The sequence below is a fragment of the Carassius gibelio genome, chromosome A5, assembly GCF_023724105.1.
Source record: "Carassius gibelio isolate Cgi1373 ecotype wild population from Czech Republic chromosome A5, carGib1.2-hapl.c, whole genome shotgun sequence".
NCBI lineage: Eukaryota > Metazoa > Chordata > Actinopteri > Cypriniformes > Cyprinidae > Carassius > Carassius gibelio.
This window is the reverse complement of record NC_068375.1, coordinates 33,403,227-33,421,198: the sequence shown is the minus strand read 5'-3', so window position 1 is coordinate 33,421,198 and position 17,972 is coordinate 33,403,227. Positions and strand designations below refer to the sequence as shown.

General features: G+C 36.9%; 1 protein-coding gene across 2 annotated transcripts in view; it reads right to left on the bottom strand.

The window, feature by feature from the left end:
• Window positions 1-2,991: 2,991 nt before the first annotated feature.
• galnt9 (polypeptide N-acetylgalactosaminyltransferase 9) overlaps window positions 2,992-17,972 on the bottom strand; it is a 92,134-nt gene continuing 77,153 nt past the window's right edge. For both annotated transcript variants that reach the window (XM_052596494.1, XM_052596483.1), the window contains exons 7-11: window positions 14,462-14,647; window positions 8,735-8,872; window positions 7,454-7,549; window positions 4,518-4,685; window positions 2,992-3,955 (exon numbers count right to left, since the gene is read on the bottom strand). In XM_052596494.1, the coding sequence (XP_052452454.1) occupies window positions 3,809-3,955; window positions 4,518-4,685; window positions 7,454-7,549; window positions 8,735-8,872; window positions 14,462-14,647 (735 nt within the window). In that variant the 3' untranslated portion in view covers window positions 2,992-3,808. The remainder of the gene's footprint in view (window positions 3,956-4,517; window positions 4,686-7,453; window positions 7,550-8,734; window positions 8,873-14,461; window positions 14,648-17,972) is intronic.

Below are 17,972 nucleotides of genomic sequence, written 5' to 3'. Positions count from 1 at the left end.
ACTCTTTGTATTAAATCATTTTGAACAAATAAATTAAATTTGAATAATTTATTAACTCATCATGAATAAATACATTTATGATGGATTACTGGTATAACATTAATTATATTTACAAACAATAAATACATTATTATTGTTAAAATATCTATTATACCAACTATAATCTAATAAAATATTTGTATTTATATCTAAAAATAAATAGTGTAGACAGAAAACCCATTTTGGTCACACTTTATTTTAGGGTCCAATTCTCACTATTAACTAACCATTAACTATGCCTTTTGCCTCAATTAACTCCTTATTTGCTGCTTATTAATGGTTTATAAGGTAGTTGTTAAGTTTAGGGTATTGGGTAGGATTATGGATGTCATGCATTATATGTACTTTATAAGCACTAATAAACAGCCAATATGATAATAATAGACATGCTAATAAGCAACTAGTTATTAGTGTGAATTGGACCCTATACTAAAGTGTTACCCACATTTCTAATTAGCATCAGTGGAGAAAAATATTTTTAAACAAACAAACAAAAACAAATAAATGATTGATAATTGTTAAAAATGTATATCTACTATAATGCAATTTTTTTTAAAATAAATAAGTGACTAAATAATTATTGGCAATTCTGTATATAATATAATAACATTTTGTTGTGCACACATTTATATAATGTATAATTCAATAATAAAATATTTGTGATTTATATCTAAAAAGTGTTCTAGACAGAATACACGCATATTTCTGAATAAGCATCTTCAGTATGGAGAAATATGCTTTTTGAAACCAAATTATTTCAATACCCTCACCAACTAAACACTTATACAATCCTGAAGGCAGAAAAGGAAGACAGAGTCTTCTGTTTGGCTCAGTTTTTAATTGGCTTGATGAAAAAAGAAAAAGAAAAAAAGGTTTTGCTGGCTACCCAACACTTTGTTGTTTACAGAGTCTGTGGTTGTCACAGACACTGGTGGGAATTCTCAGGATACCTATTTTAGTGAGATCTGTCAGGAAGCAGGAACATTTTATGCATGCTATTAAAAAACACCTATTAAATAGCTTCTCCTATCACAGTTTAATGTGTAGAGACATGTCTAAGTTAGTCTTTGGTAGGCTGATTTCCCCAAAGACTGTAAACACTGAGACTATGGAGCTTTCAAAACACGCTATGCTTATTTGAGCTTTCCCACTTGTCAGCTTATGAATCAGCCAATGGCATGAGTTTAGGGCTGAACTGTCGCTTTCACATTATTGCAGAATATGGGGCAAGTGGAAAGGTGGAATGACTGTGGAATGACTTGAAGACAGCAGTTCACAAACGCTCACCATCAAATTTAACTGAACTTGAGCCAAAGTGCAAAGAAGACTAGAAGTCTAGATGTGCGAAGTTAGTAGAGACAAACTAAAGATCCCGACAGATTAAAAGCTGTAATGAAAGCTAAAGGTGGTACAAGATTTGGATCAATTCTTCATGAAATCTCTCTCTCTCTCTCTCTCTCTCTCTCTCTCTCTATATATATATATATGTATATATGTATATATATATATATATATATATATATATATATATATTTTTTTTTTTTTTTTTACCACAAAATCATGTTTAAGTGTAGACTAGCATCACCAGCCCTTCCACTACTGGCTCAGAGTGCTGGGCTCTGCAGGTCTACTGCATTAGTTTGTCGTCTTGGACAAAGCAGATTGTGGAATGATTCATAGATGCATGCTCACTGTGCGTTTCCTATGACTTCATCGTTAAACCACATCAAGTGTAAAAAGCCTAAGCAAAAACACAGGCACCCCAGTCTGCTAATACATTTCTCATATTTGTTTCATTGCACCACATGCCTGCTATGGGTGAATTTGCAGCGACAGCATATGTTGGGTCTCCAGTGTGGTTTTAAATAAGACCTTCCCCTTGTGGATGAGTGGAGGGAGAAGATGCTTGTTTACGAAACCATCCGAGCTGAACAGCTGAAGCCTGGCTGAGCAGGTTTCTGCAATCTCTCTTAGTCGTGCTTGAAAACAAATTAGAAAAATGCCTTGAGAACACAGGTAGTCATATAAGAAGTGCTTACAGTTGGATGGCTTCTTCCAAGCGTTTCTGCCATTGTCAGGCATTGTGCTCTCTCTCTCAGGACTACATGAGCAATAAACACTTGAGTGGAAAGAAATGGAGTGGCTTTCACTGCAGATGAGAGAGGAAAGAAAAAAAGAGAAGCTGCATGCTGAGTTTGATCGCTTTGAGAAGCGTTCAGTGCTCTAGTGATGAGTTGTGTGGTTTGTAATGATTAGATTGTACATCCCGCAGTAAAAGTGTGTGTAAATGCAAAGCTTAACTCTGGTTGTCCTTTCTTTTTCTCGACTAGTTCAGACATAGAGCTTCAGACAATAAACTGTGGATGCAAAAATGTTAACTGGAAATCAAACTTCATTCTGTCTACCTTGTTAAAAACATTACTTTGAATAGTTTTTCAGTACAAAGTCAAATCTTTCATGAATTCATAAAAACTTGAATTCATCTTCTACATTTAGTTTAGTACCTCTTACATACCAATCCCTCTTACACTCTTAAAAATAAAGGTTATTTTTTGGCACTGATTATTCATTTACTCTCATTCTGATGGCACCCGTTCACTTCAGAGGATCCATTGCTGAGCAAGTGATGCAATGCTAAATTTCTCCAAATCTTACTTACATATTTGATGTCCTGAGAGTGAATAAACTTTCAGCCAATTGTTCATTTTTGGTTAAATATTTCACATCTATTAAACATTTCCCATTGCACAAAAGGAGGGCACTTTTTCAATTTCCAATGCATAACTTCAAGTCCTGTTTACAAAATCACATTGAAATACAATGGGTTTCAAATATTTTTTCACATGTAAAAGTAACCTTTCATACTCCCTGCTTCCAAATGTGATGTCATTGATTCTATCAACATTGATCATTTTTCTTCACTGATTTTCATATAAATTAAATCACACAACATTGTACAAAATAAAAGAACACTTGTTTTTATTGGATTTTCCTGGATTATATTGTTTTAGTATTTTACAACGCGTTTCTATAATAAGACCTCTTAACATTATATTCATATTTTAATTAATTTAAAGTCAAATATTTTGTACATGCTTAGGGAGGAACATTCCCTGGTCTGATGGCATAAAGATAAAGAAAGGCACATGAGTTCTTGAGTGAACACATGGTTTTGTTGTGCATTAGCAATTAAGTCTGTAAATCAAGGAAAGAAAATACTTGATAGCTAAAATAGCTGAAACTATTAAAGTCTATACTACTTTCTTTTTTGTTCTGTAGCACTTGGGATACCCATTTAAAGTTTCAGTGTGGATATTAAATTATCCAAAGCAACTCACAGCCTGAAGAAATAAGTGTTGATATGGCAATTGATAAGAAGTAAAACTCAAGACTTTGCTCAGAGGGGTTTGCAACTTTCGCTTCCTCGCTCTTTTTTTTTCCGCAACTCTTTTGAATATTTCTCTCGGAATTTCACCAAGACAGCTCATCAGATTTCCTCTCGGGAACACAATTATCCTTCAGTAAACTGGGAGTCTGTACAGAGGACTTGCAATGAGCAAGTCTTTCTCCTTGTGATGACGGCATTCTGCTTTATCACTCGCTCAACTGTAAATACGTCCAAAGACAATTTTTCATTTTTAGGCATCTATACTGAAAGCATTTTACCCCAAAAGAGTGTTCTCCTCGTCTGTCTCAATCCCACTGTCAGGGGTTTGTGTCTATGGCTGCTCTCCTGCTCAGGGAGGTTATTTTTCAGGTTGGATGTTCCTCAATGTCTGGGGTGTTTTATCCAGTTCCGAATCACCCATTTCTGTCCTGAGCAGCGCTGGACGACCAGTCGCAGGCCAAAGTTTGCATCTTTTGACATTTCAACCTCCAAACAACGTCCTGTGTCTCGACTTATGATGGGTCCATTCTATGAAATAAATATTTAAGAACAAATGTAATTATTCTTGGCATCACACACTACATACAGCAAGATTTATTTAAACTAACAATTATATTCAGCAAAGATGTAATAAAAAAGTGATAGTAAGACATTCATAATGTTACAAAATATTTCTATTTCAAATAAATGACTTTCTTTGAAACTTTATATTCAGAAAAGAATAAAGAATCATCAAAAAGATATGCAGCAAAGTATTTTATGATCAAATAATTGTAGCCTTGTGATCATAAGAAACCTCTTTCAAAAACATAAAAAATAAAAATCTTACAGACCCAAACTTTTAAACATTGGTGTACATTAAAATATGTATTAAGGGTGCTTTAAAAAAAAAGAAAATAGTATTTTTATTTTTAGAACCAAGTTTAAAATATCTGATAGTTATTTTAAAAGTTATAATTTTCTTTGCAAAACGACCCTCTCCATTTAGTTACATAAAATCCATCAAAGTCTCAAGTGGAGAATAAAATATTAATAAGAAGCATTTAGCAAGATAGTAAATAAATTGTTTTGTATGAGTGCGTTCACTTACCTGAGTAAAATCCCAAAGCTTCTGGGAGGACCTTGTGAGAGCATCGCATTTTTTCAAGCTCGGAGTCCTTCCTCTTCCATCATCCACCAGGCATTTTGTGTCAGGCAGAAACGTAGTCGACCCCAAGGCTCCTAACTGCAGTAAGCCCTCAGTGGTGTACCTCGCCAGCTGAAAAAAAACCCCATCAAGTTACAATGTGAGAAAAGGAACTATGTAGTATGTAAAATGAAATGGAAAGTCTTAGAAATACAGCTTAAAGGTATCGTCTGTCACGATCATTAGATGGAGTGCCCATGAACTTCAGTAGAGGGCACTCCACTCAGGACGATTTCACCCATCAACCACCAGATGTCACCTGGACACTAGCACCTCTCATCTGTTGCACCACACCGGAACTACATTCCCCATGAGTCACTGCATCACAATCACCCTGCCACACCTGCACCTCATTCATCAGCCAATTTCCTTGCCACACCTGCACCTCATTTACACACACATAAAAGCAGCACACTCACTCTAACTCACTTCAAAGTCTTGTTTAGTCTGTGTAACATTTCTGAGCGCTTCTCCCTGTGTTTGTCATTCCTGTGTTTGTCATTCCTGTGTTTATCATTCCTGTGTTTGATCTTTGGACTGATTACTCAGCCTTTGATTCTCTGCTGCCTGCCCCGATCTCTGCTTGTTTCTGGTTTTGACTCTGGTTATCCCTGACACACCTGACGCCATTCTTGATTGCTGCCTGTTTGACCATTCTTTAGGAAAGCGCTGCATTTGGATCCGAACGTCTCTGGCTCATCATTACATTGTCCACCCATAAATGAAAATACCATTATAATTTTCTCACCCTCATATTGTTCTATCCGTATGACTTTCTATTCTTCCATTGAATATATTTTGAAAAAATTGTTGGGTGGGCTATTCCTTTAAGAACACTCCAACTGATATAGGCAGTACTTAGTTGTATGATTAAGAGCACCATCGCACTGAAGTGTACACAAACTGTCTAGAGAGATGGAAGTCTAGATAACCGCTATCTATTATGGTAAGTACATGGCACTGAATAACACAGGTCAATAATTCAGCTGAAAGTCAATCTCTTAGATATCAGATCCCAAGGTCAGCACATCATAATGAAGTACAAGCTGACATTCGATGAAAATCAAGCTCGCTCTATTGAGTAAAGTTAATCTATAGAACCAAGGATAATTGTCCAGTGATCAAGGTGAAAACAGCAGGAGGACAATAGAGTGAGCTAATCTTCATGCATACTGTAAAGTGATTCCAGCTCTCATTCACTTAGCTGATGTACCACACACAGACAAGCTCACAGAGGACAAAGTATTTTTCATGAAAACAATGACAAGTAGGATAACTTTTTGAACAGGCTTGACGATCAAAACATTAAACAATTATTTCTTCATAAATGATCTTATATTTCAAATATTATTATTATTGTTGAATTCATAGAAAAAATTCTAAGAGTTAAAACCCCCACCTGAATATGTTTTAGATTTCTGATTGATTTGCAAGGATACAACCAATATTTTTTATATTAATTTAAATAAATAAATAAATGAAAATGAATAATTTCAAATGGTTAATTGTTACTGGGGCTTCAGTGCCAGCAACCATGAATCATTTCTGTTTTTAATTAGTCATTGGCCAAGGACATGATAAAACATGGGTAAAAAATGAAGCTTAGCTGTATCATGTAAAACCAGCTTTTATTGTAATTTGATGATACAATAGGAATATACTTCAATTGCTTTATTTCCCTTTGGGGTGGATTATGGACTAAGACTGTCGTTCCTTTACAAGATTTAGGAGGGAGGAAGATATAACTAGGCAGAGAGAGAGAGAGAGAGAGAGAGAGAGAGAGAGATTGTATTTTAATGTGTTCAAAGGAACATGTCTCTAGCTTGTATGAATGACAGTGAAAAGTTCAAATCACGCTGTCAAAGATCATAGCCCGATAGGAGAACTGTTTGATTATTCCACATCCATTTAATCTGAACATTTATGAACATAATCTCATGGATAATAAAAAAAAAAAATCAAGGTAGGAAAGCTAAGAAAACAGATTCCTAACTACACCTGTTCTCGGAATAAAGTTCTTATCTGACTTCAGAAATAAAAAATAAGAACGGGTGAGTCTTCCGGACCACTGCTTCTCTCACTCAGTTCTTACTAAATAAACATGAACTAATCAATAAACACACAACCCACTGCTGATAAGTAAAAAGGTATATCACATATCAAAACACAAATTTACAAGTAAAAAACAAAAACAAACAACAGGCGATGAGAGAGAAGCATGCGAGAACAATGAGAAGCAGAGCAATAGAGAGAGACCACCATTGTCGCCTCACCGCCTATTTATTTGGCATCCATGACGACGTCATGCCACTCTCACAAAATGGGAATATCCCCACAACGCCACCTATGGGCTTAGAATATAAGTGTCACACAAATATACGTAACACTTCTAACAACTATTATGGAAGAGAAGTAGTTATGAAATGACAGTACACAATAACTGAGATACAATCTATAGGTAATTTCAACCTAAACTGCTCTCTATTTCCAGGCAATGGTGTAGTGCACCAACAATGTGAAATAAGTGTACACTGAGGTTGACAAGATGTGTTTCAATTACAAATCTAATTTCATTCTTGCAATACACATCTATATGTGCTCGTGAAAATGATGCTTTCTTATCTCCAGACCACTGCATATGTCAGTCTTGATATAGTAATTTTTCTTTGTGAACGTGGCATATTTTTGACTCTCAGCAACAAGATTTTTGCTGTCTGCTAAGGATATAAATGTAATGTAATTGCAATGATGGAACTAACACTAACACTAACCTCCAAACCAGTGATGAAATTATACAAAAAAAAAAAGAAAAAAAAGAAAGAAAAAGAAAACACACTAACCTGTGATGACATGCCGTGACATGGGTAGAGTATGGCCCTGTCATCCTCCTCTGACCCCTGATCAAGGCAGTATCCGCTGGCTTTACTGTTTCGCACCTGAGAAATAAATAAACAATAATAAACACAGATTGCTAAACCATGGTGCAAGAAGCATGAGCACACTGTGGACTATTATTAAGCTGCCTGATTTAGTTCATAGCATAGTGCTGCTCTGAATGTTAAACATAAATGGATGCACAGATGCTTTGTCAAATCCATTTGGGAGATGACAACACTGACCATCCATAAAACCTAATACCGGACAGAGGATGAGATATGTGGAATCTGTGGTCAAGCAAGGATATTTTCAGAGACAAACTATTCCAATATAGCAATAGATTTTCAGCCTCTGCAGTTCCAGAGGTCAATGTAAAAATGCAGGTCTCATTTTTCTGCAACAAATTGAAAATACTGTAAGATTTCTCTTCTATTGAGATTTAGGCCAACTGAATTCTAACATACACACACACACACTCATACCTCCTCCTACCCACACACACTCCAATGTTAATAAGAGCCTCATTAAATCTCATTATGAGGAAATTGGAGCTAATCCCAATGCTTGCTACACTGTTGCTATGGAAATCAATTATCTTTACATTTCTACTCTATTACTGCTGTTTTTACCAAACAGTACATAGATACAAATTAGTGCTTAAATAATGTACTTATATGGAAAGTACTTTATACCAGGGATACAAATACAGTAAAAAAATAAATACTTTTTATTATTAAGCATTAACCTTTTTAGATTTTTATTGAAATATATTTTTAAAAGTAATTTTTCTTCTGAAATCATTGTAATATTCTTCAGAAATCATTCTAATATGCTGATTTGATGATCAATATTTTTTATCAATGTTGAAAACAGTTGTGCTGCTTAATATTTTTGTGGAATCTGTGACATTTGTTTTCAGTATACTTTGCAATATAGAAAGTTCAACTGAACACTTGATTTGAAATATAAATATTTTGTATACGTGGACGTTTGGCCCTCTTAGGCAAAGAAAATGTTTCCTTTAAATTCTGAATGCATTATTTAGAGAAACCTAACAATGGTCACTCTCCTTGTAAAGTGAATTATTACTTCAAAATCTGCAAAAAAAACTAAGTGTAACAGAATAATAGATTCTTCACATAATTATAGAGACATTAAACTAACAGTGTGTGAAAGTACATGCCTTTCTATGTAAGGTTTTGTTGGTTTAAAAGGTGCATAAGGGGTTGCTTTGTCTTTATTACCTCTCCGTAAGTGATGGTGTTATTGTAAATTCTCATCTCGGGATAGACATGCTCGAGGTACCAGCGAAAGTTCCTGCAGTTCATTTTCTTCCTCAGCGCTACACGCTCTGACACGTCTCCAAAATCTACTCCTGGGTTCTTGAACAACAGAAAGAGACTGTGAGTTTTCATTTGGCAGGCGCGGTTTTATGCAAAACATTTAAATACACTAATTACAGGAGCAGCTCCTCTGGGATTCTGAGTGAAAAAAAAAAAAAATCACAAGTCACTTCTATCGAGTATATACATTTTTCTACTAACTTTTTTTTTTTTTCTTTTTTTTTATAAATATATAACAGTTATAGCAAAAATTCTAAAAAGTTTAATCAACTACCCAAAATGTTTCCATGCTAAAAAATAAATGGTGTTATCAGCCCAATAATTATATAAGTTTTTATTAATTGTATTAATTATTATTTTATTAATTTAATGGGATCACCGTTCAAGTTGTTTATAGCTCATAAACAAAAGAGCTCTAATCTGTCTGAAAATTGTCAGGGAGAACAGGAGGAGTGCGTGTTTGCAGTTATGTCAGTCATGGGAGACTGCAATTGTTCTTTCATTAGGAGTCACTAACATGATAATCATCTGTTTAATTACCAGCACTAGCGAGTGGGCTCACGTAAGCATGGAGAAGTGCTCAGTGGATTGAAGCAAAGAACTTCTAATGGTATTCGGAAAAACATGCTCAGAATCTAAAACTAAGTCTCTGATGCTCAGTGGTAGTACTAAGGAGTATGATTGCCAACCATTCTGTAAAAGTATTTTAGGAAACAGAACTATGTTCAATCCATACAGAATACAGTTTGTTCCTTATTTTGGAGGCTTACACCCAAACAGAATGCTTCAGTATTTATTCACATTTTTCACTGGTTTTGTTTCTCTGTTAACTAAAATGTCTACAATGCAAATCACTTACAATGGAAGCCTGTTCAACTTGAAATATTAATATACAGTCAAAATTCTCTAATGTTATAATGTGTCTATGTAGAACCTTAATTGTTATGTGTTCAGTGATGTGTAACAATTTATTACATTAAAATTAATTTATTTTTTACAACAGACGCAATGAAGTCATATGTCAGGAAGCAAAATCAAAGTGATTGATTTTCGAAAGCATTTTAGCACTTAATTCAGTCAAACAATAAAATTTTTATAGCTACAACCAAACTAGTAGTGTTTATACTGAGAAAAATAAAGGTTTTATTAATATTATAATTTTTATTTTTTATTTTTTTACAGTGCAGCGCATTCCAGTTAATTATATATATATATACACACACAGCGAACAAATGCAGCATTGTTTTAGCCACTGCATGAGCAGAACTTCATTGTAAATTTCCAGTTTTATATATGGTTACTGTCACAGTACGTTATCTAGGAAGCACGCAGGAGGCATGAGTAAGTGAAAACAATCCTCTTTAATCCATGGAACACAGGGTATATCAACACTGGGGATGGCAGGAAACAGACCAACTTAACAAGCACAACCAACAAACACAGAACGCAAAAAAAGCAAAGACTTTAATTACTTGGGACAATAAAAAAATACAGGTGCCAGGAATCATAATCAGTGTTGGGCAAGTTACTTTTAAAAAGTAATTAGTTACAGTTACTAGTTACTTCTTCCAAAAAGTAACTAAATTAGTAACTCAGTTACAAATTTTAAAAGTAACTAGTTACTTAAGAAAGTAACTATTGCGTTACTTTCAAGTAAAATTAAATTTTAAATGCTCAAATGTGACCCCACCTCTACTCCACTTTAAAGGAACTTAAAATACATGTGCATGTTCAATTATTTATGATAAATCTGAATATTATAATGAAATGGACACTTAATACAATACATTATTAACAGAAACATGAAACATTGTACACACATCTAAAAAAAAAAAGTTGCTGTGGGACAAAGTGAGACTAGCCTCCAATCAAATGGCATGTATGTAGATATTATGTTTATATAGTGGATCAATGCAAATAACACAATAGATTTTTGGGAACTTTTGATATTTACTTTTATTGTTTCTTTAATTTCTTGAAGGAAAAAGTAATGTATATACTTCCATTTAGAGAAGGCTACTTTTGGATTATTTGGGCTCGTCGCCATACCTGTCTCTGGTTGACTGACTGGCTTGTGTTGTTCGCTGTGTGTTCCGTCCTGTCCGACTATGCGTTATGATGGGTTTATCGCAATTCATGAGCGTTAGTGATGATGGGTCGTTCGCGAATGAGCGTTAGTGATGATGGATCGACTCGTTCGCGAATGAGCTTTTGATGAGTCGTTCGCGATTCGCGAATGAGCCGACTCTAAGAGCCGGCTCTTTTAGTTGAACTTCGGGAGCTGGCTCGCATATCTGAAGAGCCAACTCTATTTTTTCAAATTTAGCCTATAGAAATTAAATAATTATGTAATAAAAATTGAAATATTATAGTCAAAGTCATTTAAAGAGCCGTTTGTGAGCCAAAGAGCCGGCTCTTTTCAGAGAGCTGAGTCAAAAGAGCCGAATTCCCATCACTACTATGCGTGCTTTCGAACACCCGCCCAACTCTACCTCTGATTGGCTTACAATGAAATTTTACTCTACCTCAGCCAATCGTCAGCATTTATGCGCTTGTCTCGTGCTCTGCCCACTAACCAAGGAAGAACAGTGAAAAAAAGTATTTGCCTCTCGCTCAGAGATCTAGTTGGTCTGATAAAAAAAAAAAAATCATCAGTTATAGTAACGCGCCGCATTTTTTGGCAGTAACGGTAACGGCGTTATTAAGATGAGAAGAGTAATCAATTAGATTACTCGTTACTGGAAAAAGTAATGCCGTTAGTAACGCCGTTATTTATAACGCCGTTATTCCCATCACTGATCATAATTAAACTAAACAAGGACAGGAAAAAGACCATATAGGGAAAACCAGGAACAAAGACAGGGGCAAAACAGGTGACGGTAGAGGCGATGGAACTAGTAGCCTAGGTGGAGCCGCTGGGTCTACGGGCCGAAGCAGAGTACGGGCCTAAGAGGCTGGATGCAAGAGAGAGATGCTCCAGCCATGGCGATGATGGAGGATGGCAGACCTGCAGCGCTTGCACGGTATTGATGGTTGGCTGAGGGAGAGCATAGTGGCTGATCAGAGCCCACTCCTGGCTGGACTGGGGAACATGAGCCCCCTCAGGGCTGGACGGACCAGAAGGGACTAAGGACAGAAGATAGGGGACAAGTCGACTTCCAGCTCAGTTTCCCAGTCCCTTAAGTCCCCTTTTAAGTCCAGCAGTCCCAAATGTATAATCAACTCACCCTCAGTCGTGGTGCAGTGGGCGGAGTTTCACTACGTGCTCCAACTGTCCGCAGCTTGCTCCCTCATGGTGGGTGTGGTCGCAGGCTCTCGCACCTGGTCTAATGGGATGAGCTCCACTTCCAGGGTGATCCTCCGCTCAGCCGCTCGGCTTTGCAATGGCTCATTTATCGCGGTGGGAATTGGCTCTCCATCATCAGTGGGCTAGGGCTGATGCTCTGCACCATGGGGAGATAGTGGCCTGGGGACTGGGTCTGGAGTGGATCCGGCAAGATCATCCTCGAGACCAACGGTGAAAGGAGATCCGTTTCTCACCAGTATCCACTCCACAAAGGCGGCAAAATTATCCAGAGGGCCATCTTCGGACAACGGTGAACTGCATGCAAGTTTTAGGCTTGCGTTGTAGAACACGCAGAGCATGTCGTCCAGGTAACTGGTGTAATGTGCTACCTCCAGGAATGACCCTCGAGAGATCTTTTCCCCCTTCTCCTGTATTTAGAGCGGGCGGGGGGATCCATAAGAGAAACTTCAGAAACAAAAAACACTATACAAAAAAGAAAAACGGTTTAGATCGGCTCCTCTCTCACAGTATGCTAGGAATAGTATCTAGGAAGTATCTAGGAAGCAGGCAGGGGGCATAAGTTAAACTAAACGAGGACAGGAAAAAGACCATATAATGAAAACCAGGAACAAAGACGGGCAAATCACAACAAAACAGGTCCATGATCCTGACAGTTACTTTTGATAAGAAACAATGTCTCATATTTCAAATGATGTCCTTATTTTCAGGAAGTTCAAACAATAAATGCAACTTTGGTGCTCTTTGATATGGCGCGACAAATCACTGTACAAATGCCTCTGTTCAAACAACAGCATGATCATCCCTTTTATCTTTTTACATTTCATGCCTCCCGTAATCGCTCAATCAGTAGAATTTAATTTACCTCAGGAAAGTCATCAGTGTCCACGGCTCGTTAGTGAAGTAAATGAAAGTTGAGAGAAGAGCATTTAGTAAAATTCATATTTTATATACTCAATATATTTTACTTTACCTGTTAGTGTTTATTTAAAGAAAGTTAATAAAAAAAAATTATAAACTATTTAGTTTTTCTCCTGCTGTACTGAAAATGTACAGAACTGTGACATCAAAGCTGAACCCAATCGAGATGGTTTAGGGGTAAGCTGAACCGCAGACAGAAGGCAAAAGGGCCAACAAGTGCTAAGCATCTCTCGGGGAACTCCTTCAAGACTGTTGGAAGACCATTTCAGGTGACTACCTCTTGAAGCTCATCAAGAGAGTGCCAAGAGTGTGCAAAGCAATAATCAAAGCAAAAGGTGGATACTTTGAAGAACCTACAATATGACATATTTTCAGTTATTTCACACTTTTTTTGTTATGTATATAATTCCATATATAATTCCACACGTGTTAATTCATAGTTTTGATGCCTTCATTGTGAATCTACAATTTTCATAGTCATGAAAATAAAGAAAACTCTTTAAAATTGAAGGTGTGTCCAAACTTTTGGTCTGTATTGTATTGTATGTATATTAACTTAATTTTAAACCTATTAACATAATATTTCTTAATAATACCAGCTCGTGAATAACATCTTTTTCTGATCATAACATAATCTATCAATAAACACACATTGTTCGAAAAACATGTCTGAGATAACTACTCTATTAATTTCTTGCCAGTATTTAAGGAAATTTGTAGTAGAGAAGAAATCACTTTATTTTCTGTATAAATCTGCAGTTTGAAAATGCAACAGTACCACTGACAGCGTGAAAGACTACTTTTGCAGTTATGTAACTGCTTTCTTTTATAAGTAAACATCACTATATTTACTGAGTACTGAACACCAGTTACAGGCACAGAGAGGGTATGTTTGTAATAGAATGTGTGTAACTGAACACTACTGCTTTATGAACTTGTTATCTTTTTTAAAATTGTTAGGAGATATACTTTTTCAGTGGGGAAATATCTCATTCCATGTATTGACCAAGGCCATTCCTGAAACACTTCAGTGCAATTAAACCTTTTAATAACTTAAGTGCTGGCTCTGGTTGAATTATCCTTTCAATACTCTGCTGTTCCTTTCAGGAAGAAACTCTTATATTTACATATCAAAATTCTTAAAATTAAATGCATATTTCATTAATTATAATACTACATAATGCAAGATACAAGAGTGCCCTTCATTAATCAACTCAAACTAACATACAGCATAATGTATTTACAGCATATCTGTGTGAAACTCAGCATCACTTACTGCAAAGACAATGACTTGCATTTATTGTGTGCTGAGGATGACATTAAAACGGACAAGTTGGCAAACTTAATCTACAACCTCATTCTGTGTGCTTTTGGTGAGCGTGATTGCTAAAATTTTCACTCACATTCATGGGGATATTCCAGGCCATGTAGACATGGGACTTAAACTCATCCATCCAAACTTCTGCTGCCCGCAACGCGTTCCGCTTGGCGTAGTAGTCAATGTCATTGTTGTACGGTTTCTTTGTGCGTTCAATGTGAGCTACTCTGGCACACGGAAGAACCTCCATACTGCCGCCACACTGCCACACCTGCAGACAGAAAAAGTAAACAATTAAAATCATTTTTTTTTTAATTATAATAATATTATATATATATATATATATATATATATATATATATATATATATATATATATATATATATATATATATATATATATATATATATATATATTACATTATTATAATAATTAATATTCTAGAATTCCGTTTTTTTTTCACAATTTTTTTTTAGACGTAAACACAAAATTCTCATGGACGGCCCAATACCGGACCCCACTCATCCTGCTCCTTTGCCAGATTGCAGCAGCGGGCGGTTCGAGAGTGTCAACAAAGGCCCCAATCATGCACCCTCTGCCAACCTGTGGAACCAGGTTAGCCTTGCACCCCACACTCACACCCCTCTCCGGCTCACTCACAAGCCGCCCAAGTTGGATCCCTGTGTTCCTCCTCGCTGCTCCACTGCAGGTACGGCTGTGGTTCCGCTTGTACGGTTTCTAGGCACATGGTTATTGCTACCCAGCCTGTCTCACTAGCTTCTGGGGACCATCAGCCTATGCTATGCTTTCAGTTCGACTGGGTGTTCTCCCAAGTTCAACAGCATCCACTTCACTACAGTGAAGGTGTCCGATGCTCCTGTTCTGCGGGCAGAGATCGCAGTCCTACTGGTGAAGGATGCGATAGAGCTGGTCCCTCCAGACAATATGAGGATGGGGTTTTACAGCCCTTACTTCCTTGTACCCAAGAAAGGCGGTGAGTTATTGCCAATCTTGGATCTGTTAGATTTTGAACCAGGCCCTTAACCAGCATCTTCGGGTGCGTCAGTCCCGAGACTGGTTTGCATCGATTAACCTGAAGGATGCGTACTTTCATGTGTTGATCCTGCCTCACCACAGACAATTTCTGTGGTTTGCGTTCAAAGGACGGGCATATCAATACAAGGTCTTGCCCTTCGGGCTGTCCCTGTCTCCCACGGAGGTGGCTCTTGCTCCCCTCAGAGAGCAAGGTGTTCGCATCCTCAACTATCTAGACGTTTGGCTTATACTAGTACATTCTCGGGATCAGTTGTGCGAGCACAGGGACCTGGTGCTCCAACACCTCAGCCTGTTGGGCCTTCGGGACAACTGGGAAAAGAGCTAACCTCTCACCAAAGAAGAGGATCTCTCCTCTCGGTATGGAGTTGGACTCGGTCGAACAGACAGCATGCCTCACAGAGGAAAGTGCGCGGTCAGTTCTAGCTGGTGACTCCATCCCAGATGGTCCAGCTGATTTGGAGTCATATCAGAGCTGATTTCAGAGAAATCAGAGAATCATGTGTGTATAGTCCTTGGTAAAGCCTTAGAGCTCATGTTTCCAAGGCAGACTGTCACTCACGTGACGTTGAGAGTGACCGACTGAAAGGGAATGTCTCGGTTACATATGGCGACCCTAGTTCCCTGAAGGAGGGAACAGAGACCTCACATACTGTCGCCATGGTTGCTTTAGCACCACTGAGCCCCTTGGTCACCGGCACAGCTCCTCAGCAAAAACCTGGTATGCATTGCACCTGCTGCCTTATTATACTCACGCTGTGATCAGCTAACCTGACTATGTCAAACTTCGTACTTCTGTTCAATTTCAGTTCGCTTCTGTACTCAGTCTGAGATAGCAAACTATCTCCCAGATTTCCTCTGGCTCCAAAACAACCGTCCAACCAAGGAACAGAGGGTAAGTTGAGAGCCGTGACGTAGACGCTAAGCGCCGAAGAGTGTTTGTTTCAAATTTTGAATGGAGGTGATGTTGTGGCCCTACTCCCAAGCCCCGATAGGTTTTGGGAAAAGTTTAATTTATCAACTGTTACCAATCGTCAGTGAGAAATTGGCAAGGCCAAAGTCTGGCAAGACGATAAATTGTGATAATGAACTGCTATGTTCCTTCCGGTATTTTGTTTTTCGCAGCATTTTTTTTTTTTTTTCTGTTGCAAAAACAAGTGCAAGAGCAAAAAGAGCAAAACTGATCCTGGTGCCCATCATTGAATAATAAAGTAGTTAAATGTGATTTGACCTCTATTTTTATGCATATGTTTGCTTATTTCATGCAATGCTGACTGTCCTGACTGAGAGCAAGCATAACGACAAATGATGTCCAAATTTGAAAAAAGAACAGTCATCTAAAATTCTCCTCCAAACATCAGATTGAGCAAAAAATTAACTGCTTTTTATTTAGGGCGCCTCAACTTGCCCGCTGAGGTTTGCCTCCTTCATAATAGAAAGTGTATGAGCTTGCTTGATACAGCAATTAAGTGTTAAAGGCCATTAGTTTGTGCTGAGATGAGAGAAACAGGGCATGATGAATGTGTGGAAGAACAAGTGCAAATATGTTCTTCCCCTGAGACCCACCAGTCACACTATTATGCTGACTCTACGTGTCTGCCTCCACATCATAGAAATATATAAAAAAGGCAGTAAATGTATGCCATTATAAATTAGAGCCAGCCTGCTGCTGGAGTGATGACAGGGGCTTGAGAAAGTTCAAGGAAACATTACTGAAACTGCTTTGCTGTAGGAGCACTGATACAGAAGGTCTACTGACCTGAAAAGCTGGAGTCTTTCAAATTAACATAATGTAAAATAATAATTAGCTATTAACATTACAGGTGGATAGCTTGGAAAAAACTGTGTATTATGCTTGTGTTTTGAAATAGAAATATGTAGGAGAACAACAATAGCAGAGATGCTAGACTTTAAAGGACGACATTCTAAATTTTTCAGCCAAAGATTCTTGCACCACAAACAGTGATGATTCAGTTTAACATAAGAATGTTCTACCCTCACTATGGCCCTTAGAATTAAACATGCTGTTCCTCGCTGTTCCATGCTGTTTTTATGAGTTCTACATGTAAATGTCCTACGTTGTTCAAACCTTCAGGGTCAGTAAAATTTATTTTGTTTTTTTAATGAATTAATTATAATTATTTTGAAAGAATGAATGCTTTTATTCAGCAAGGGCAAATTAAATTAATCCAAAGTGACAGTAAAGACACATTTTTACAAAAAAATTCTAGTTAAATGGAATTCTTTAAACTGGAAAAAGTTCAAGGTTTAAAAAAAGAAATTTCAGAACAGCTGTTATGCACAGGAATTGTAAATACTATAATACAATTGTATTAATATTGTACAGTACTACTTTTTTAATGCATATTTGTTCAAATAAATGTAGCTTCTTTCATAAACATAAAAAAAAAAATACTGACCCAAAACTATATAATGGCAGTTACCAAGCCCACTTCACGCTTTTAACAGTATACTATAATATACTATAATATGAATAGAAAACACACACACCAAAAAAAAAAAAAAAAAAAATATATATATAT